At 32.2% G+C, this 23,344-nt stretch overlaps 1 protein-coding gene across 7 annotated transcripts in view; it reads right to left on the bottom strand.

Moving 5' to 3' along the window:
* Positions 1–23,344, bottom strand: part of DGKB (diacylglycerol kinase beta) — a 416,933-nt gene that overhangs the window by 92,896 nt on the left and 300,693 nt on the right. For all 7 annotated transcript variants that reach the window (XM_081080246.1, XM_081080244.1, XM_081080245.1 and 4 more), the window contains 2 exons: positions 22,525–22,598; positions 17,553–17,627 (listed from right to left, as the gene is read on the bottom strand). In XM_081080246.1, coding sequence (XP_080936372.1) covers positions 17,553–17,627; positions 22,525–22,598 — 149 coding nt within the window. The remainder of the gene's footprint in view (positions 1–17,552; positions 17,628–22,524; positions 22,599–23,344) is intronic.

The raw sequence follows: 23,344 nt of genomic DNA, 5'->3' as shown, positions 1-23,344 counted from the left end.
GGGCAAAATAACATCTGTATAATGTTAAGTTTACTCATCCATAAATACAGCAGTGTTCAATTTATTTACATATCATTTAATGACCTTCAATAAAGTTTTAATTTTCTGCTTACAAGTCTTGCATGTATGTTTTATTATATTTACTTTTGGTTGATTTACAATTTGTGTTAGTATTTCAAATATTTTAAAAATTATTAATTTTAATGTTTTGTTGCTTATATATATACATATATTTGATTTTTATATATTGATCTTATAAACAAACACATTACTCATATTTTTTCTATTGCCTATATTTTGTTTGAAGATTAATTTGAATTTCTATGCAAACAACAGTATCATATGCTAATAATAATGGTTTTATTAGTCATCTCCAATTCTTATAATTATTATTTCTTCCCTTGTTTTATTATGCTGGCTGGAGCACATTGCTGATTTGGAGTATTCATCCAGAACCTTCACATCTTCTTCCTGAATTTAAGTGAACTACTTCCCGAATTTCCCTATTTAGGTTGATGTTTGTTGTAGGGATTTTATTCTTCTTGTCTTTTTTGAGTGACAAGTTTTATTAGGTTAGGTAGGTTTTCTTCTATTTCTGTTATAGTGATAATTTTTATTTTGACTCAATGGTAACTTTTTTCTGCATCTTTTCAGATGTTGGTATGGTTGATCCCATTTAATCAGTAATATGGGAATGCATATTTATACATTTCTACATCATTAAACCATTCTTACAGCCATTTCATGGACCTAAATTGGACATTTTTTATTAATATTTTTATAGAGAATTGGATTTGAGTTTATAACTTATTTAGAAGTTATACATTTAATTTCATGAAAAAAATGGACTTCCTATTTTCCTTCCTGATACCATCTCTAATTTTTTTATCAAAATTATTCCGTCTCAAAAATTAAAATACAGAATATGCCCTCATTTTCTATTTTTTAGGAAGGATTTGTATAATTTTTTAAAATTGGTTTGTTCGTATGCATAAACTATACAATCTCTTATAAGTCTTTAATTTCTTTTCTTTTTTTAATACTAAGGTCTTATATAATTGGTTCAATTCCTTTAATAATTATTGAATAACATCCTATTTTCTAATTCTTGCTAACTCAGTTTTGCCAGTTATATTGCTGCATGAATTTGTCTATGTTTTAATAAATACTAAAAAATTCCTATTTTCTAATTCTTCCTAAATCAGTTTTTGCCAGTTATACTTCTGTATCAACTTGTCTACCACCTAAGTTTTCAAAGATTTTTGTCACTGAAGCCTACGAAACCTTTTCAAAATATGCCAGTAGCTGAAAAGTTTGCCATAGAGCTAATTGTTTCTGGTGAAAACCTAACCACCCATTTGACTCACCATTGCTCTTCTACTCCATGATGATGTTTCATCTGTTATTCATTCTTGTTTTCTTTAAAATTTGTCATCATTGGTTCTTCAGCAGCATCCTACCCCCAAACATAAACCCCATGTGACTGTCAGACCAGCTTGCTCTCTATAAATTGATTGCTCAATGGATTGAAAAATTGACCTATCTCAACCTTCTAATCCACTCAATCCATGCTGTTTTCCCTTGAGATTCATCCATTCCTTATTTCATTCATTCATTGAATAGGAGCCTTGGACAATTATTTAATCATTCTGAGTATCAGTTTCCTTATTTTTAAAATGGAATTAACAATGTCTGCTTCACTGGTCATTTTTAAGATATAAACAAATTGTGTATGTAAAAACTTACATTGTACTATCCACAGGTTATTAAGTTAATTATTTTTCCCTTCTTTCAAAGTAGTACATAGTTTTATAGGTCAGAGTGCCACTCCTCTATTTTTCCACCTCCTTCAACCCCAGTATTCAGGCAAAATCTTCACAAAGGTAATTTTCTAGCAAGCAAAGCAGGATGGACAGGGAAGAGGTAGTTCTTCTACCTCCAATCTGAAACTGTAGCCAGAGAACTATTGGGAGAACCGCTTATGGCACTGGGGAAAGAAAGTGGAGAGGAACATAGCTCTGATTGAAAAGAAACAAATCCAAGAAGTTTGGCAACAGTCAAAATGCAAGACTCTAAGTGGACATTCACTTTTTGTACATTAAGTTGTAAAGACCAGGAGATATGATGCTCCCACTTCACACATCTGTCATCCTACCATTGGGGAGCGAATGAAAAGTGTCTAGATAGATACCCATTTATGGAAACTTTAGTACTATATACTCTTCATCTATAAATTTTAGAGATTCACTTGCAGAGTTGGTACGTATAAACATTTTGCAATGAAGTAATCATTCATGGCTCCGGAATTTATTTGTACTGTTTTTATGGAAATGTATTGAAATTAAAACTTAAAAAGATTTATGAAGTGAATTAACGACTTTTGAGGTTTCCATGTTGGTCATTAAATATTTCGTAGAGCATTTTCTATTTATTCACAGTAGCTCAACTTAAAAGAGACTCTTCACGGTTAATGTGTGGATTTAGTGGCTCTGTGTCAAATGCTTTCTTATCACATTTGTTCAACAGCCATCACAATATTACACAGTAAAAAAAAAAAAGTGGGTGGTGATATTATGATGCTTACCACAAAGCAAATCAAGATATTTCATCTAAGATTCAGAAGTCTAGTTTCCATTTTTAATAACTGTTAAGATAAAACTAATGTATAAAATTTAGGAAGTTTTCAATTGTTCCTGACAATAGTATTTTAAAAGCACACCAGAAAAACTTTTTAAGAAAGAAGAGAAACTGCAGTACTGATTCCATAATCTTGGAGTGTCTTACTTTCTTAAATGACAATATGTAGGAATTTCTTTCTGTCCTAATCTCGCATATTCTAAGAAAATAAATTATACTGCCATTTATATATAATCTGGATGTATCAGTTAGAAATGAGGTTGAATATATAAAATTAAAAATATGTATGGTATTAAACAATATACATACTATATATGTTATAAAATTATATTACTTGATATTGAAGGGCAACTAATGTGAGATTCACAATTATTAGCACAATAATATAGAGTGAATGGTCATTTAATTGTACATAATTATATTCCTTTATATTAAAGCAATACAGGTTGAAGGATCAAAAATGACTTTTTCATATGTCATCAATTCCTCTGTTCTTTCTTTTCTTCTTTTTTGTTTAGAAAAATATAGGTTACCTCAAGAGCATGCCTTAAGAAACGTATGCATTCTGATTTAAGCATTCAGAGCAAAAACAAGCATACTTATCTCCTATTATTCAGCTCAATTCATATTCATAATTGCATGTACATGGTTACATACTATTCTTACAGTTAGAAGATTAGATGGCTTCACGTTCGCCTCACTAAAATCAGGCTGATTTTTTTTTTTTCTTTTTTTAGTTTGTGATGTTACTATTGTTTTTGAAACTATATTTATAGTTTATAAAATGAAATCTTAGTACTTTCTACCTTGTTTTCTAATACCTAGGCTGCATCTATACATCTCTTAGTATTATTGATAGTATTATTGTTGCTGTAGCAACTTTTGAAAAAGGTATGCATAAAGAAATTATGAACAAAGTTTTCTCTATATTTTGTAGTACAAAATACGAGGAGGGTTAGATTCATCTTTTTTCTGTGTATAGTGATAATGTATTCTTCAAAGTGATGATTCATCAACTGGAATGTGCCTCCTGCATCATTTCAGCTTAAAGCATAACTAATTATAACCATGTCCTACGATCTTATATCTTCTGTACTCTATTTTATCAATACATCATAAATTTTAGGAAAACTAGGAAATGCAGTGTTTCAAAAAATTCAGCAGGTCTTTTGAGGATATTTTATAGACAGTGAACTTGTAGGTTTTTTTGGAGGGGCATTTTATGTAGTATAATTCAATGCTTTTACCATCACAGCTAGAAAGAACTTGCAGAGTATTTGAGAAAATAAATATCCCAGTGAACTATTAATAATTGAAACATTAAAGCCATTATCTTCTCCTAAAATCTCAAAAACATTCTTTATGCATATGTATTATTTTAGAAGGAGAGAGAGATAGAGAAAAGGAAAGAGGCAGAGTGAAATGACAAAAAAATGAGAGATAGAAAATGAAAAAATATTTACTCCTTTGGACACCTATGTTATCTCATTGAATAACTTTAATATTCTCGCGAGTATAATATGAGTTAGAGAGCAGTCAGTAAATAACAGGCTCTTTAATGTGGTCCAAATATGTGTTCCTTTTTTGACTAGTGCATATTATTCTTGGAAAATTATGTGTTAAAAGGAATATCAAATTTTCTTAAGTCATTTTTGAATGAATAAAAGCAAAATAATACTTAGCTAAAATACCCTTGATTGTTTATTGAAACTATTCATGATTTCATTAATATAAGCAAAATATGTCTATACAGTTATCACTTTAAAATATACATTTATTCTGGGACATGGAAAACAGTAACCCTTTTAGGATGTTTTAAATATACAAATATAAATTAGTATTTAAGGAACAAGTTAACTGAAGAATATAAAACAACCATTTTTTTTTCTTTTAGTCATTTTCTCTCATCTGCAAATGTAAAAGTTTTCTTCATTGGAATGGATGAGAGTTAAATCAACTCAGTATTTACATAGTATATTTAGAGTTACAAATATGCACTCAAGTTGGTGGTCATGTACACGTGTCACCATCACTCAAAGTACTAATGCATATGTATCTGTTATGTGTTTACTGACATATGCATATATTTGTAAATATAATTCTTTCTTTTAAGTTTGTAGTTACATGACTACCACATAAGCATAACTGATTGACTATTTTGGAGTGAAGGATTAAGTGAAAAATGTGATCAAGTGTTTTACTTTAACTATAAATTATACATACTTCCTGATCTTTCAAAGAAGTTAACTTGGAAGACTTCATTCTTAAAACTTCGAATCAGAAAGCAGAGAGATATTGACTGTGGTCCAAAGGACATTCTAAAATTAACCCCTGAAATGTAACAGCAGAAGTGATTAGGTTTCTTGGATCTGTTTGGCAAATCTATGCAAATCCATTCTGTCATCCTAATGCTTTTATTATTAATAACTCGTATGACTTCATTTTATATGAATCAGATCACTTCACCAAGTTAACTTTAGAATGTGAAGGAAGAAGGGTTTATGAGCTAGGAAGTAACTCTAGACTTCCATAGAGAAAGAAAAAAAAGTTACTTTGACTAGGATCTAATACAAAAGTATAGTTTCAAATGCCTAAAAAAAGAGAGAGATTGAATGGAAAATCCACATATAGGTTTCACTCTGAATTTCTATGAAACCTTTCATTAAGTGAAATGGCATAAAGCAAAGAGTATTTCCCGCCTTCTGAAAGTTCAGTAGTACATTTATGATGGGCATGGCATTTTTTTATAAAAGCGATAATCCTCTTTGTATTTCTTTCAGTTAGGGAAAACAGGTACTAATGTAGGCCTTTCCTAAAAGCAAAGCAGTGTAATACAAACTTTTGGAAAGTGGGAGATACCTTTATATAGAAAAGTAACTTTATATATCATCAGCCTCAATTCCCTGACTTAATACGCATTTAAAAGCTACAGCTGTGTACCAAGAAACAGGTTAGATAGCAGAGATTCAACAGCAAGATAGAGAGAGTCTTTGCCTTCAAGTATCTCACTGACTTAATTGAGAAGGCAGACAATAAAACAGAATTCCAGTCACCATGGGATGTTCTTTAAAAGCAGTTAATGTAGATTTGGTAAAGGAAGATATCAGAGTTGGCTTAATACAAGTGGAGACATCTGAGTTGAATTTTGAAGCTTTTGTAAAAATTAACAGTGACAGATTGGGAGACAGGCATGAGGAGGAACCGAATGAAGGGTTAATATGTAAGTAAGAATGAGGGGAAATATAGAATACTAGGAAAGTGATTAAATGAGAAATGCTGGACAGTGTGAAACAATGCACTTTCAGGGAGGACAGAAAAGTGAATGGTCTTTCCATTCATCAAGTAGAGAATAAAGTCAATGAACAAGTTTGGGAAAGAATGAGAAAATGAGTTTAATACTAGACATGCAAAATTTGAGATACATATATGACATTGACATGGAAATGTTGAGTAAATAGTTAAATAAATTTATATGGGGCTTTGTAGAGAAATCTGAGATGGAAGGAGCAATCCATTTACACTTGATCAAAATCATGAAAGGGAATCGGAAGAGAGACCATAAAGGAGAGGTTTAAAGTTTCTTGGTGTCCAACAGACATGGATCTGCTGTTTTATGAGATTAAAACCTTTAGCAAATTATTTAAGCCCTCTGATCATGTATCCCCATCTGCGAATGGAAGAAGGCGTAACTCATAAGGTTGTATCCTACATATTCCCAGGCCTACATCCAATAAATCACTTTTGTTCTATTATTATAAAATTAAGAAGCATATGCACATGAAATTAATGAAGTTCTAGGTATGAAATTCTAGGAGAAAGTGACATTAAAAGAATGGTCCGAGGAGAATGTATCCAAATATAAAAGAAGCAGTACCTCACAGATAACAGACATTGATTTCCTAATATTAAGGGAGAAGAGACTTTCATGAAAGGTGCAACAGCCAAGACTATTCAATTTAACACCTACAAGCTTATTAGCAACAAACAGCAATCTCAATGGAGACTAAGTCAAAACCCTAACTGCACTGAAGAAGAGATGCAAAAGTGAGAACAGCTTATTTTATTCTGAATCTAGTTTTGAAGAAAACAGAGTTGGGAAGGTAATTAACTTTACATTTACATACATACACATACACATACATATATATGTATGTGTATGTGTATGTATGTATGTTTTATTTTATTTTATTTCTAATTCAAAATGAGAGCTTTGTCAATTTTTCATGTTGCGCATTCTTTTTTTTGTACCTCTGCAATAAATAACTTGGCAATTGTTTGTGTTTTCTTTAGTCTTGAATCGTTATCCTCTATCCATTTCTGTGCTTATAATACTTTAATCATTGTGTATGTTTACATCATCAACTTTTTAAAAAATAGAAATTCAGAATTTATTTTTTCATTTAATATGCACTTTAATTTTGAGCTAATGTTTGCTGTAAAGTTTTATTACAAAATGAAAGTGTTACGAAACCTAAATATAGATGTATATTACAATGTCTAATTCTTTTTTTCTTTAAAAAAAAAAAGAACACCGAGGCAGTATTTTAAACTATTCACTAAACATTCTTGGCAGGACTGATCACCTTTTCTTTCTCACACATATTTTATGTCATTCTAACCTATGATTTCCCACAAGCTCCACTGCCATTGACGATTGTTATATCTGTTCTCCTTCACTTTCCACTGGGGAGACGTGAGGCACCAGCCACAACACAGTGGGCTGGCATAACAGGTGTAACAATCGGTCGACACGTTCTTTCACTGCACATTTCATTTCAACTTTGAACTTTCTCCAAACTGCACTTCGGAAGGTATTGTTTGTCTTTCTGTGTGGGAAGGGTTGGGGAAAGAGAGTTGTTTTCCTGGAAATGTTTCAGATATAATGACTATGTGTTAAAGTGAGAACTCTTAATTGAACACACACGTGTCTTCATTCTACTAGGGGATAACCCAGTAAAGGCTGGATGTACAGATTAGAGAACTAACAAACTCATAATGTTAAGAGTTTAGTAATGTACTCAATAATAAAACTTAAATTAAAATTAGAAAATCCTGGACAAATGCTAAATTGGGAAGGATGCTAGAACACCAGGAATAGACCAACAGAGTTCTGGGTAAACTTAAATATGCTCACAGTAACTGTATGACCCTGTATGACCTGACCCCTCAGTACCGTTTTCATATGCTACGGCTATCCATTCTTCTCCAGCTACCTGGCCTTCTTTCTAATGTTCCCCAATCATGTCAAATATTCTCCCACCATGATTCTTTTACTTTCTTAAAGGCTCTTCTACGAAATGGCCGAATGGCTTGCTTCCTTGTCTCCTTCAGGTCTATACTCAGTGAGTTCTTCCCTGCTGAGCCTATTTTAAAAAACAACCACAGAACACTCACGACACATGCACATTCTGTTCAATTTCTCTGCTGACATAATGTATATTTATTAGTTTAATTTGTCTTCCTCCACTAAAACATAAGGTCGTGAGGGCAGGAAGCATTGTCTGTTTTTTTCAAAGTGCACTGGCAGTGCTAAGACTCGTTCCTGGCATCTGGTAATCACTGAATAAATATATGCTGAATCAATTTATATCATTGTTGTTGTTGTTGTTATTGTTAAGCTACTATTTCACTTTTTACATAGTTGTTGCATCAATATTCTATTTGAGTATGGAGTACACTCTTCATTATTATTCTTTATAATTAAATTATGGGAGTAAGTCACTACATCCTCATTTTTAAAGGATTCTGAGATAATCATCTACTATGAGTTTATGTATTTTGACTCATTGTCATTTAACTGCCTGGGGCTGATGGCAAAGTTGTGTCAGGGAACTTGCTGGGTAAGCTTAGATTACAGCAAACTGGACATTCAAGTACAATAGTTTACGTTGTTTCTTAGAAATTTGACTTTTGTAGAATAAAATAAGAAATAGGTTAAAAGATACACATAAATCAATTGTTTTTTTTTTTACTTTTTTCCTTTTTTTCTATAGCCAGTACAAGAGAAATTGTTCTTTTTAGAGTATACAGAGAATTTAGGTAATGACCACTAAATAATAATACATGGATATCCGGTTTAACTGCTAGTCAGCCAACTACTATCCCTTTATTTGTAAGATGAATAATAAAAGATTTTCAACACCTTTTGAAGTCATAATGCATTTGTTAATATATAAGAGAAGTTCCTACAGAGCTGTAATACCCTAAATGGGAGAATTCTTCCATAAGACAAGCAAGTATATAACTTTTTTAATTGTAGCCTTATGTTATAGTTTTTGTTACTTTTACTAATCTATGGATTTCTAATATAGAAATATAAGTCAATTGTCAAACTCAATCACTCTGGTAGTCAAGGTGAAGACAGAATTATGCTCACACATTTCATTGACAGGCTTACAAAATCATCTGCACAATATTTTATGACTAATCATAAGTATTAAAAGGGTAACTGGAGTACTTCATTTTTACATTGGCAAAGCAACAATCTTTTCGGGAAATTTCCAGTAGAGCTGGATTGAATTTTGAGAAACATTTTCTTAGCCTTTTGAGGATTTGGTCCAGCAATCTGACATAACAAGAGAGATATGTAATAGGTCATAAATTATGATTCAAGAGGGATTTCATTTAAATAATATATGGTAAAAACTTTGTTATATAAATGACATTTTGAATGAAGAAAGTTATGAAATCTGAGGAACCTGTTATGTCTTTTCTAAATTACATATTTATTTTAATAGGAGAATATATTCCAAGGCTTCAATATGCAAATATATAAACTTGGAAAATGTGAATCTGAAGGTTAACTGTTAAATTTTATTTTTAAAATTATATATGATTTACATTTAATTCAGGTAAATAAAACCAAACATTTCAATAAAGCACCTATCTCCAAATAATTCATTAAGCTTAGTTATGCTGAACAATCTGGGAAATAATTTATAATTCCAAAAGATTCATCTTATATTTTATTTCAAGTCAATAAATACTTATTTTTACTTAAATATTTTAGAGATAATATGAGAATAAACTACCTGTAATTTCATGAAGCTTAGAATCAGAAGGAAACAAGCAATGTCACAAGTATACAAAACAACTGGATATTAACTTTTCATAAGTTGCATTAGCATATGCAGTTGGTATAACAGCTGGAGATGTTCAGAATTATATGAATGTTGTGAAAGAAAATAAAACTCATTCTATGAAAACTAGAGAGCAGTATATATTTTATAATTGCATCTTTCGAACTAATATATACCTATAAATTTATTCAATTATATCACAATATGCTTCATTAAGAAACAACTTTTATTATATAGAATCTAGTATCAGGCATTTTAAAATAGAATAGTCAGAATCAGACTGAAATAATTTAAATAAGGAGATATAATGGAAACAAATAAACACCAATTTCTGTCTTTAAAAAACAGTTAGAGATAAAAAGGGAGATGATCAGAGACTTTTGGTATTTAATAGATAATTCAGTATAGGAATTAGCATAGTTTCAGTATATCAAGAAAAGCTTCTACTCTATAAACAAACAGGTAGTAAAATAATATAAAGGAAAAATAATATAAAGATAAGATGACAGAAGGAATGCATAAAAAAGTTTTCAAAATTTGGTATGGTAAATATAAATTGGCGTAAAAAGGAAATTAAAAGAATAGCTGCAGGTTCAAGGTGGCAGATAAAATATAGACTCTTAAAAAGTATATCTATTGTAGCGTTGGAATAGTGGTAAGGCAGAAAAGGTGATGAAATTAAATTACAATGGGTAGTAGATTAGTACAGACACCTTATGGAGTAGAGAAATTTTCAAAGCAATACATAAAAGGGAACCACAGCAAAAGGAATCTCCTAGACAACTAAGGATCAGTGACAGCAGAGCTCGAACAGGAATGAGAGGAGTTACAGGAAGTGAGCAGGTCAGCCATGGGATTAAGAGAATGGTTACAGCATAGCCTGGCCAAAGCCCCTGTTCAGAGCAGCTCCCGGTGGCATTTTGTCCCCAGGATAACAACAGGGGATGGACTCTCTAATAGAAGTGCTGCTGGGACACTAAGTACACAGTGTGGACATTGGTAATGGAGACAAACGGCATTCTCATAGTAACCAAGATGAAACTAGAAATTCAATGCAATTTCATTTAAACTCATATTTTAAAAACGTGAGACATTACTTAACACACAGCAGAGAAAAAATGTCACTAAATTTGGACAGGATAACTAGGGAGTCATAGTATACAAGAGTCTATCATAGGAATCAACAAATAGATGAATGTAGCAAAGGAAAAGACAGCAATACTCTATAATCTATCATTTTATCTTAGGTGAAGTACGTCAAATCAGGGACGAAATGCTGGATGAATGAACAGCTTTTGTTGGGACCACTAGATTTCAATCTGACAGAAAGAATGTGTTCCATTCCCACTTCATCCTAATCTGTCAATGCATCAATGAGAAAAATGCAAATTTTAAAGATTTAAGGTTATAAATTTAAAACAAAATGTAAAGTTAATAAAAAGAAGATACAGAAGAACATTTCTGTAATCTTGGCTTGTGGAAAGGCTTTTCTAAAGCATAAAATTGAGATATCATTCAGCATAGAAGTAGTAGATGACAATTTTAAATGTTTATATGGCTAGAAAAAGTATTTAAATTGAAAGTGAGCTGAACAACCTAGAAGAAAACATTTGCAACATATATAAAATAATAACATTAATATGTATGCACTAGGATCTTAATATGGACATGAAAATACAAATCAAAAGGAACATGGGCAAATAAAAGAGCATATGTTTTATATTAAAAACACAAAAGTTTGTTATACATAAGAAAACAATGCTTGTTTTGAGCATCTGTAGTTTGGGCCTTATTTCATTGTGGGAAAACATACTGCTGAACCCCAAGTTTTGGTAGGTCTATCTAACAAGCAAACCAACTACACTGACCCAAACAATGGGGTAGGCATGTAGCCAACCAGGCAAATGAGACACTTTTTCTCTGGAATTTGAATCTGAATTGTGATCTTTGAGACACAAAGATCCAAATGGGTTGCTGATTCTTCTCTATGTGGCAACTTGCAAGGAAGGTAGTGCAAAAAATAAATGTTTGTTTAAGAATTTACCGTGATTGTTGTAAATTTAAATGGGAAGTTACTCCAACTGTAGCATATTGATATGGTTTATAACACCTTATTTACATGACAATTCATGTACTAAATCAGTTGTTCTCCATGCTGCTTGCACATAATCAGCAGGGGTGCGTTCAAAAAATTCAAGTATCTGGGCCCAACCCTCAGATATTCTGACTCTGGCTACAGCTTCCACATCTTCTTCAACCCACAACTATGTCCTTATGGAGATTTCTCCACCCAAACTTTATATGATGAAAAAACTGGTTTACTGATGACTCACCATGATATATCAGAAGCAGTAAGAAATAGACAGCTGTGGCAATACAACTACCTTGGGAGTAATTTGAGGACAGAAAAGAATGTCATTTGACAAGTGGGCAGTATTTCAAACACTAAGGTTTTCTGTCTACCCTTTTTGGACAGAATGATGACCGGAGTTTAGTAAACACACCAATTCAGCAATATTTGCTAATCATATACCACACACTATGAAAGAGTTGAAAAAAAGTAAGAATGGAGAATTAGTAATGAAAGGAAAATTTACACAACCGAAATTCTCAGAATGAACCCCTAATTGGGACTATAAATGCCACTTAACAATGCCAGTCTGCATTTTTGCTTAGTCACTCCCAGTTGAGCGTTCGAAAAGCTCATGTTCATGTTGGTGGAGGCTGTAGAAGAGGTAGAGAACATTGATTTATCTTCAGCAAGGAGGGTAGTTACTGGCTGTGAAATACTCAGTTGTCACCAAAGGAACCGATGAGTGAATTCTAACATGTTACTGCACCTCAAGGGAATCGGCCAGCTACTGAGGGATAGTCTAAATCCACAGGACCCTTTCTATAACAGAACTACAGGGTTTGCCTTGCTGAACTAGACATTTAATCTAGCAATGGGATTTACTTTTCCTTCCCATTATGCCTTTGTCAATGGTCATAGCAATTGACTTACTGGATGCCTTATATACTGTCAGAGTGCCTCACATATTGCTGTCTCTTTTCAAGGACTTTTTTTAACAAGGAAGGAAGAAAAGCAGTGTGCTGATGCCCAAGGGACTTAAAGGCCTTCGCATATATATTTTTATCAGGGAAAAGCAGTCGGTTAATAGAACATTGACATAGCCTATTAAAGACTCAGTCTCTGAATAAGTAGGAACACTTAAATGGTGTAGCATGTGCGCTGAACTATGTGATGCCGTTTACCCAAGTCAGAAAGCATGGTTCTGGGGCCAAAGGGGAAAGCTTGGGTGACGAAATTTACAATTACACTTAAGACTTTCTGTGATGGTTAATTTTATGTGTCAACCTGGTTGGGCCAGGGAGTATCCAGACAGTTGATCAAACATTATTATGGGTATTTCAGTGAAGATAGTTTTGGATGAGATTAACATTTAAGCTGATAGACTGTGTAAAGCAGGTTACCCTCCATAATGTAGGTGGACTTTATCTAATCAGTTGAAGATCTAAGTAGCACAAAAGGCTGATGTTACTGCAGAAAGAACTGGGATATTGGCCCTTCCTGTTTCTACAATAGCTTGCTAGCCTTTAGATTAAAACTGGAACATTAACTCTATAGATTTTGGACATGTCAGCCTCCTCATACATGTGAGCCAAATCCTCATACTAAATACTTTCCTATATACTAAATACTATATTTTCCTATATACTAAATATTTTCCTATATATCCTATTGTTTCTGTTTCTCTGAAAATCACTGACTAATACACCACTCTCAAATATTTGCTTCCCATCCCTATGGTTTTGAAAAGTAGGGTTTACCTGTTTTAACACCAAAGCAAGGAATGCTGCCATATGAGACAATGAAGTTTTCATTGAATTAGAAGCTAAAACTAACACCTGGATATTTTGAGACTCTTCATACCACTAGACAAACAGGCCAATAGAAAAATATGATGTTAACTGGTATAATTGACTCTGATTCCCAAGAAGAATTAGGTTTGCTGCTATACAATGGGAATATGGAGTACTACCTAATGGGATCTCTGCTCTTACCATGGGTTTAGTCATTAAAGGCTAAGTTACATACAGTAACAAATAACACACAATCTTACTGGAATAACTTGAGAGGCTTATTGGTTACTCATTCTATGGGGATCATGGGTAAACAGGGGTCAGGAGGAGCTCTCTCTCTTCCTGTCTTCACTCTGATATCCAAGCTAACAAAAGAGCCAATTCTGGAATATGGCTGATTACTGTAGAAAAGGAAAAGAACATGTGGAAAAGAACGTGTGGAAACTCTACTTTCTTCCACAGTTATTTGAGAGAAAGCCATATGCTACTCAATACCTAGGGTTAAAGGAAATGAAATAAAATCAAGGGCCTCGGAGAAAGCCAGGAAATAGTTGATAGATAGCACTAGTACTGTCATGTGCCACCATGCCTATCAGTACAGGTAACTGAGAGACTAATTCAGATCTGTACAAACAAGACTATCAAAGTCTGAGACCTAGCAGGTAAAAATACTTAAGTCACTCCTCTGGGTAAACATTTTTGAACAGTTGACATATTGGCAGGAACATATTTTGCATTTTAGCTGCAACTCTCAACCATTTGCAAAAGCAGGACTATAGACATTACATGTGTTTCATTCTTTATATTATTAAAAAAATTTTCATTAAATTCATATTTTAGTTTATTTTATTTTGTCCTTATATTTCTGTATTTTAGACCAAATGAAGAGAGAGGAGAAATAGTCATTTGCAGACTTGAAGCTTGATATAGTAACTACATGAGAATTTAGGTTGTCTATATTTTAGGAGGAGGAGTGTGTTTTCAGTTATATATTTAGTAGTAGCAATATGTTGACTGATATAATTATTTTTCAATTTGTGTGTTCAGAAAAGAAGGGATATTGGACAGCCCAATGGTTGAGCTGTGGTGAACACTTATTGTTTATTCCTACCAAGAATTCATCTTTCATTCTTAGGTTATAGCACCAACATTTGTCTTTGAGGAAACAAACCACTTAGATATAGTCTTAACAGGACTCTCAGTCAAGACGCCCCCTCCCAAACTAGCCAGGGCTGTGACATGAGAAATAAGATATACCATTGGATGTGCTTCTCCCTGGGCTTTGAATCCTGAGCAGAGAAATAAGAACACCAAAAGCAATCGAAAGAAATTATTTTCAGCAGTAACTACCATGGGACTGTGTCCTCTATTCCAGCTACTCTGTTGCCTCAAATTGTCCTGATTCCTACCTTTTCTGTAACAGTTCTTCATTTGTCTATTAACTCTATGAACAACTTCATAATGTTCCAGAAAACTTTATTTTGGATAATAAGTTAGGGGGTATTTCTGGTGTTTATAAAAAAGCAAATCTAATTAATACCATATTCAACTTTATAACTGATCACAGACATGCAAGTTCAAATGACAAGAATATATTTTTATCTGTCACTTTGGACAAAAATAGAAATTGCTAAAGATAGCTAATTTCAGGGAGGTTGTGGAAAATAAGCATTATACACTGCTGTTGAGATTGGAACTCAGTACAGACTTTTTGTAAAGCACGTTGGCAAAACTTTACGAAATTAAAAATGAAAATATTTGCAACCAAGCAATTCTACCTATATCAATCTATTTAATGAAAATATTTGAATATGCTTTTTTTAAAAAAATACATAAATTGTTAATAGTGTATTGGGTAATAATTTTAAAGTATAGATATGCTAAATGTTTATTGATAATGGAATAGCTGACAAGCTATGGAATATTGTTCAGCTCTTAAAAATAATGAAACTGACCAATATGCACTGAATTCTAAAAGTAATCATCATATGTTTTTGAGTATAATAAAAAAGTATATGTAAAAAAATCTATCTATACAACATATATGTGTGTCTGTATATGAGTGCATTATGCACATATGAATACATTATATATGTAAATGAATTACATACATACATTAGTTTTATGTTTATAGAAAAGTTCTGGGAGGATACATGCAAACAATTCATAATAGAAATACTTGAGGAATGATATTATTTGAAGTGGGGCCTTTACCTTACTTCTCAAATAATATTCATTGCAGTGTATTTTCACACACACACACACACACACACACGCAAACATATATCTATATAACTTTTATTTTTTTCACTATATTAAAGTATAGTAGATGATAATAAGATGCCTACAATTGAAAAACTGAAAGAAAACATAGTAGTATATATTTAAAATAGAGTAGGGAAAAAATGAAATGAGAAACAAGGCTAAACTGAATGTTATTGCAGCTTTTAGATAGAACTAAAGTGGTATGTTATTTGTCATTATTAATTAATAGTGCTATAAACAGTACTGATAATAAATAATAGTAATTGAGCACATATTATGTGATAAGTGCATTTTCACATGCTTCATAGGTTATCAATCAACCAATTTAACTTCAGAACTATCCTATAAAAAAGCTAATATTTTTGTCATTTTACGGAGAAGACCATGAAGACATGGAGAGGTTAAGTTATAAGGCTTCCAATTAGCACATTCAGTAGGCATTGCATTTAACTATGAAAACCAGGCAAATCCTAGATTTATTTCTTTGGGTGGAGCTACAGAGATCTTGGAATAGCTAAACTTTTGAATGAACATTTTCTGAATCCTGCAGACTAAACACTACTTCTTGGACGGTCAGACTATTAAAGAACAAGAAAAAGAGCCATTTTGCCTGACTTTCTGTTTTAATATAAAGACTTTACTTTTGTTTGGCTTTATCTAGACAGGGACTCCCTGTGTGGCTGACACAGCCAATAATTTGATCATAATCCTTTAGATTCAGGAGTCTGAAGCTTGACAAAGGCATTGTTCTGAACTAAATTCCTGTGGTGAGCCTGCCTTTTACAGCAAGAAGGTTCCACAGACCACTACTCAGTATATGAAAACTGACACTGCACAGCAGGTAGCATGGAGTGGAAGAAAGAGATGAACGTAATTGTGGGAGCCTGTGCTAATAATTGCATTGCATTTAAATTTATTTAACATAGACACATTGGTATATATTTTATTCTGAGCATTTAAGAGACTACGGAAAAGTTCAATATTCAATTTCTAGTTTCTGAGAATAACCCAGGAGACTTATTTTAATCATACTGACTTTTTAAAAATTTTTTAACAGGAAGCATGTGTAAGTTTTATAGGCCTCTCTGCACTCATTGGCCTAATGTTTACTCTCACGTTGAAGGACAGAAAACAGGTCAGTAGAAGAAGATGACATTGATTAGTTAACTAGGTCAAAGTAATGATGACTGATTTATGACATCAAAAGTATATGGTTTCTGTTGAAAAATACTTTTATTTTGCTGCATATTATCTATTAACAATAAAGTATCTTATAAGAGAGTGATATTCATTAGATTTTTTTTGTAGTAATTAAAAAATTATATGATGATTTGAATCTTTTTTAACTAGTGTTTTCTCTACTCTGTGGATTTATATCCCATATTTAACAAATAAAGAGTGTTTTTCAGATAGTTTAGAAATTTAACCACCCAGCTAGGGTGTGTGTGTGCATTTATGTCTGTGATTATTATTAGTATTAGTATTAATATTACTTCACAATATTTAAAAGGAGGAAAATGTACTTGAAACAGGTTTTTTGAAAAATAGCATTTACATTGATTTATCTTATGTAGTTAATATTCAATATTTTTTGTATGCTGTTCTGGCTTCTGTATTCAAATAATATTATTTTTAGGCATGTCAGACTGCTTACTTAATTAAATAGTATTAAATAAGTTAGTGGTTATGATATTTCCTTGGACTTACCCTGGCATTGGTCCATTTCCAGCAAGACTGTAAACCTGACGAGGATTTAGTAGATATTGGAATTTTCTGTAAATCCTATCAAATGAAAACATTAAAGAAAAAAACAAAAATTCAGTAATATCCCAAATTTTAAAATAAATAGCACCACTTAATGTTATAATTATATATATGGTTATAACTACACATATTTAATACATTTGGCATTAATAATATTAGAAGTATAAAAGCTTAATAGGAACTACAGTTTCTTTTTAAAACAAAGCCTTAGTGGTAATTATAAGGGCAATAGAGCTTATAAATTAGAAATAATGATATTTGCATTTTAAATATGCATCTGCATTTAGAACATTAGCCTTCTTTTAAAATCTTTTAGCAAATTAGATTTCAAATAAATATTTTTAAAATATCGCTATAAAATTACTAAAATATCTTCTATTAATAGATCGTGTGAAATTTATAGGTTATTGAACAAGCCTAACAGACACGAAAATATCTATCCCACAAATAAATTTAGAAAATGCACTTTGTATGCACGCGTGCATATGTAAGAAAAGACTGACTTCATTTGCCTGTTTATTTCACATAAATAATCATCATGATCAGCTGGCTCATAAAATGGCTAAACTGTTTCAACTGTACATATTAAATAATTCATTTTTTTCTGAAAGAAATCAATCTTTGTACAACAAATGCAACAGAAATGTTTCTAAGTACACATATAGCCCACATCATTAGAAGTCTTAGATAAGAAAAAATAAAAGCTAAGAGATATATTTCGATTTTTAAATTCACTTTTACATTCATGTACAAATATGACTACATATTTTACAAACACATCCTACTATGTTTACTGATAGAAACTTTCCAAATTAATTATGTAATATCTGCTTATACTCCCCTCACGCCCAAATCTGCAATACCACTCACTTTCTAGATCTTGATTAACCGAATCACCTGGTTACTCAAGAAAGAGCTGAAGAGTCATTCTAGTACCTCATTTTTCTCAACACATGAACCTGATTGTGGATAATCCTGTACCTTCTACTAAATAATCTCTATCAAACCTGGCTCTGCCATCTCACTGCCTTCATTTAGGCCAGGGGTGTACAAACTGCGGCCCGCAGGATAACTGCAGCCAATGATCCATTGTTAATTGGCCAGTAGCAAATTCCAAAAATATATTTAGTTTACTTAAATAAACCAGGTGAGGCAATACTACTTCACCTCGAGTGAGTGGCCCGGCTGTTTGTGTATTTTACCACATATGGCCCTTGGTGAAAAATGTTGAAAAAAGTTTGGACACCCCTGATTTAGGCTTTCAAGTTTTCTCACCAGTTCCATAAAAATCTTGCCTATCTAGTACTCTTCTACACTGCTATTTAAGTACAGCCATTCTAATATCAAATATTTTATTATATTTAGAATCGTTTGTGTCTCAATTTTTCCCCTTCCCCTTAAAATTTAACCTCAGTGAATATCTCCTGTTTCCCCAACAAACACAGCACCCTTTTGCAAATCTGTCTTTCTTCTTTCCCTGGGGTTAAAATTTACTTATATCAGAACCAACTCGAAGCTACTTCTTTGACAAAGACTTCTCAGTCTTAAGAAACAGTCATTTCTTCCTCTGAATTTCCGTGGCACCTTTATTTAAAACATATCCAGTTTAGCATTTATCACGTGGTATTGCAATATATCTGTCATACAAGGCATCAGGCGGGGTCTCAGCTCCCGCTCCCCACATAAGAACGCAGGACACGGTGAGGCCAAAAAGGAACACCCATGGAGTCATAGATAGGGGAGTCATACCACTATATTCTCACTGGCGTCTGAGTTGGAGACACAGGCAGCAGGAGCCACACTATCCACAGCCTACCATCCACTACTCTGCAATCTGTGCTTGCCAGCCACCATCTACTTGCTAGCCCCCCTTTTCTGTTAGCGTAGCAGCAACAGTTATATGAGTGGCCAGTTGTTCACTAGTTACAGCTGACGGCCAACTAGCCACAGCTGATGGCCATCCAATCACAGTTGATGGCCATTTACTACCTGAGCCAGCACCTTTCTATGTGAGGCCTAGAGCCTGGAAACTGCACTCCTGGCTCTGTCCCCGCAATATCTGTTTATGTGCCTGCTTCTGTGCATGACTGTGTTATTTGTCTTTTATCCCCAGTACCAAGTAGAGTTTGCATTACGCTCAGGCACTGGTATCTAAATTACCATGTGTGGTCCACTTTCACACATGTTGATTGATATGGGAAACATTGTATGAGAATGTGATTCTGTGACCTTCTGCTAGCTATCTAACATATTAAAGTCAAAAAAGCCAAAGTATTTTCAAAGGAAAACTCTGAATGGAATTCGACTGTTTGCCAAAATTTATGTTTGCATTTGTAATAGATCTTTCTGAAAACATATTTACATTTCCTGTGACTTTGAATGGTCCCTGTTAGTATACAAAGGACAAGTAATAAGTGAGTGTGCATATGGAAACACTCGAGTATCCTACCACTCCTCCATTATGTTTCGTTTAATGATGACTTCATGTATCTATATGTTATTTTTTCCCTTAATTTAAAGAAAATTATTTTTATGTACTAGAAAAGAAAAAGCATACATTCAAAGGAAGGGTAGTCTACATGATTAATGTTATCTTAATTTAAGGAAATGGTTTCTCCTTTGAAATATATTCTTTATTTTTTTCTGTTTAAATTTCATTTCTGTGTAATTCCAAATATGAATTTAAATCTTATCTAATTCTTTAAGAATTTACTGTTTTTCAAGATATCAATAATATATATAGCAGACAGACTGTTAGTGCTGGAGGAAATAATTTAATGTTATTATTTAATTATTTATATCTCCGTAAGTGAGGCAGCTAGTCTCTTTATAGAAAACATTATAAATATTTTAATTATTAAGCCACTATTTATAGAAACATAGTTTCTATCATGATAGCAGAGTTAAAATATAAGTCACATTTTGCAAAAAAATACCTTTTAAGCAGAAATAATACTTTCTTGATTAAAAAATGAAGAATGTATTTCATTTTATTGAAATACAGCTGGAAAATTAAATGGCAAGAAATTACAAAATTTTTATTCATGGAAACATTTCAACTTCACTATTTGATAAATCACAAACGTAATTTTTGTTTTATTATAACAGTGTTTGTTAGTGCTTTTATCTGATTGCTAGTTTATTGGTTAAAATTAGTAAAAAGCTCTAGAAATTATTAAGCATAGTCACATTTTTGTACTCTTTAGAAGAGTATAAGAAATACTTAATTTGGTTATCTTCAGATTTTTTTCTTAAATATTATGAATGAATTATCAATTCATTACAAAAATGAACAATTTGTGATCTTCGCCAGAATATTGAGATACCTGATAATGCAGCTCCTTGTTATTCAGATTAAATGTATTGTGCTTCCTCAGGAATTATACCATCATGTTCTCCAAAATGCACATGCAGACAATCATTATAATATGTTTTGCCTAGAAGTTGAATATAAATTCTGTTCCTCAGTACTTGATTAGATTTAACTGAAATCATGTTATAGACAATTTAGAGAAACAAATTGTCTTAATCTGTATTTTTAAACATTCCCTAAACTTTTGGAAAGCGAAATAAGAAAGATTCACTGCCAAAGAATTTTGGGAAAGTTTAAAAATAATAAAGGCCATATATGATAAACCTTCAGCTAATATCATACTTAATGGTGAAAAACTGAAAGCTTTTTCATTTCTAAGATCAGGAACAAGACAAGGAAGTCCACTCTCACCACTGTTATTCAGAATAATACTGGAAGTCCTAGCCAGAACAATCAGGCAAGAGAAATAAACAAAACACATCCAAATTAGGAATGAAGAAGTCAAATTGTCATTTTTTGCAAATAATATGATTCTTTATAAAGAAAATCCTACAGACTCCACCAAAAAACTATTAGAAACAATAAACAAATACAGTAAAGTTGCAGGATACAAATCATTGTACAAAAATCCATTGGTTCCTATGTAACAATATGAAGTTTCAGAAAAAGAAATAATAATAATAATAATAATAATAATAATAAAAGATTCCTTTTGCAATTGCAACAAAAAGAGTAAAATATCTAGAAATAATCTTAACAAAAAACATGAAGGACCTATAAAATGAAAATTACAAGACATTATTAAAAGAAATCAAAGAAGACACAAAGACACATGTTCATGGATTAGAAGAATCAACATAGTTGAAATGGCCATATTACCCAAAGCAATATGCAGATTTAATGTAATCCTCATCAAAATCACAATGGCATTTTTAAAAGAAATAAAACAAAAAATCAATAGATTTTTATGGAATCACAAACACCCCAAATAGCCAAATCAACCCTGAAAAAAAAAACAAGTCTGAAGGCATCACACTCCCTGACTTCAAATTATACTACAAAGCCAACAATAATCAAAAGAGCAAGGTAGTAGCAGAAAAGCAGATACACAGACTGATGGAACAGAATTGAGAACCAAGATATAAACCCACATATATATGGGCAAATAATTTTTGACAAAGGAGCCAAAAACATACAATGAAGAAAAGAAAGCCTCTTCAATAAATGGTGCTGAGAAAATTGGAAAGACACGTGCAAAAGAGTGAAACTACACTGTGAGAGAACCAATTTTCATTCAACAGTATTTATGGAGCCATATTGTATGCAAAGCTCTTTGATAGGACTAGGATAGAAAGGCAGGATGGACAGAATCCAGATACCTGAGCTATGATAATAAGAATATTTATAAAAGTCTATTATTATATTAAAATTTCAACTGTGAAAAAAGAGATCATATCAATATGTTACATATAGATACTAGAATTATTTATTTCATATTAAAATCAGTAGACCATGAGAAATAATTTTTCCAAATATTTTTTTTACATCATGATTTCAGTTAATGTGCATAGAAAATAAAAAAATGACTTAAAAAAAACATACCGTTCTCCTTGCTTTCCTCCACTTTTGGGGTTGACAAAAACTAAAAGTGGATGAGTACCAGGAACAGGAGTGATCTAGAAGAAAAGTTGAATATGTAACCAAATTATTTATCACAAATGTATATGAAGAGGAATCCTTGGTTATTTCTAAGTCATCAATTACCAATTAGTAAATTCAAGAATACGGCTCTTTTGTTCTGAAATGTGTATAGATAGATAAATAGATCTATTTATCTATCTATATATAGTGAATATATATGTATATGTGTGTGTATATATATGTATATATATACATATATATATATATATATATATATATATATATATATATATATATATATAGAGAGAGAGAGAGAGAGAGAGAGAGAGAAAGAGAGAGACAGACAGACTGAGAGAGAGACAGAAAGAGACAGAGATATTCACTCCACAAAGAGTGATTTAGCTGGATATAGGGCAGAGAGGAAGACTGCTGAGAAAGGAATAAGTTTGAATAGCTATGAGATGAAAACAAAGGGTATAATTTATGGGGCAGTGAGTAAACCAGCCAGAATAAAGCAGCATATAGTGGGGGAAAATATTAGAAGAAAAGAATCAAATTATAGAGAACCCTACTTACATATAGGACCCCTACTTTAGAGCTCTGTGGCATGGGTAGAATCCATCTTTCCAACCACTTGTGAATAAGATGACTTAAGACCCATTTCTGCCTAAAAGTTTCTTTCCACAGGATGTCTTCCCAGTGCTTTATTTTTCTTCTTCAAGAGTAGAGGGCCAGTTAATTAAATCTATTTGCAAAATGGGAGTCCATTAAATTGACTCTG

The sequence above is a fragment of the Rhinolophus hipposideros genome (assembly GCF_964194185.1).
Source record: "Rhinolophus hipposideros genome assembly, chromosome: 18".
In the NCBI taxonomy this organism is placed as follows: domain Eukaryota; kingdom Metazoa; phylum Chordata; class Mammalia; order Chiroptera; family Rhinolophidae; genus Rhinolophus; species Rhinolophus hipposideros.
The sequence above is the reverse complement of the archived record's forward strand: the minus strand, read 5'-3'. Positions and strand labels throughout refer to the sequence as shown.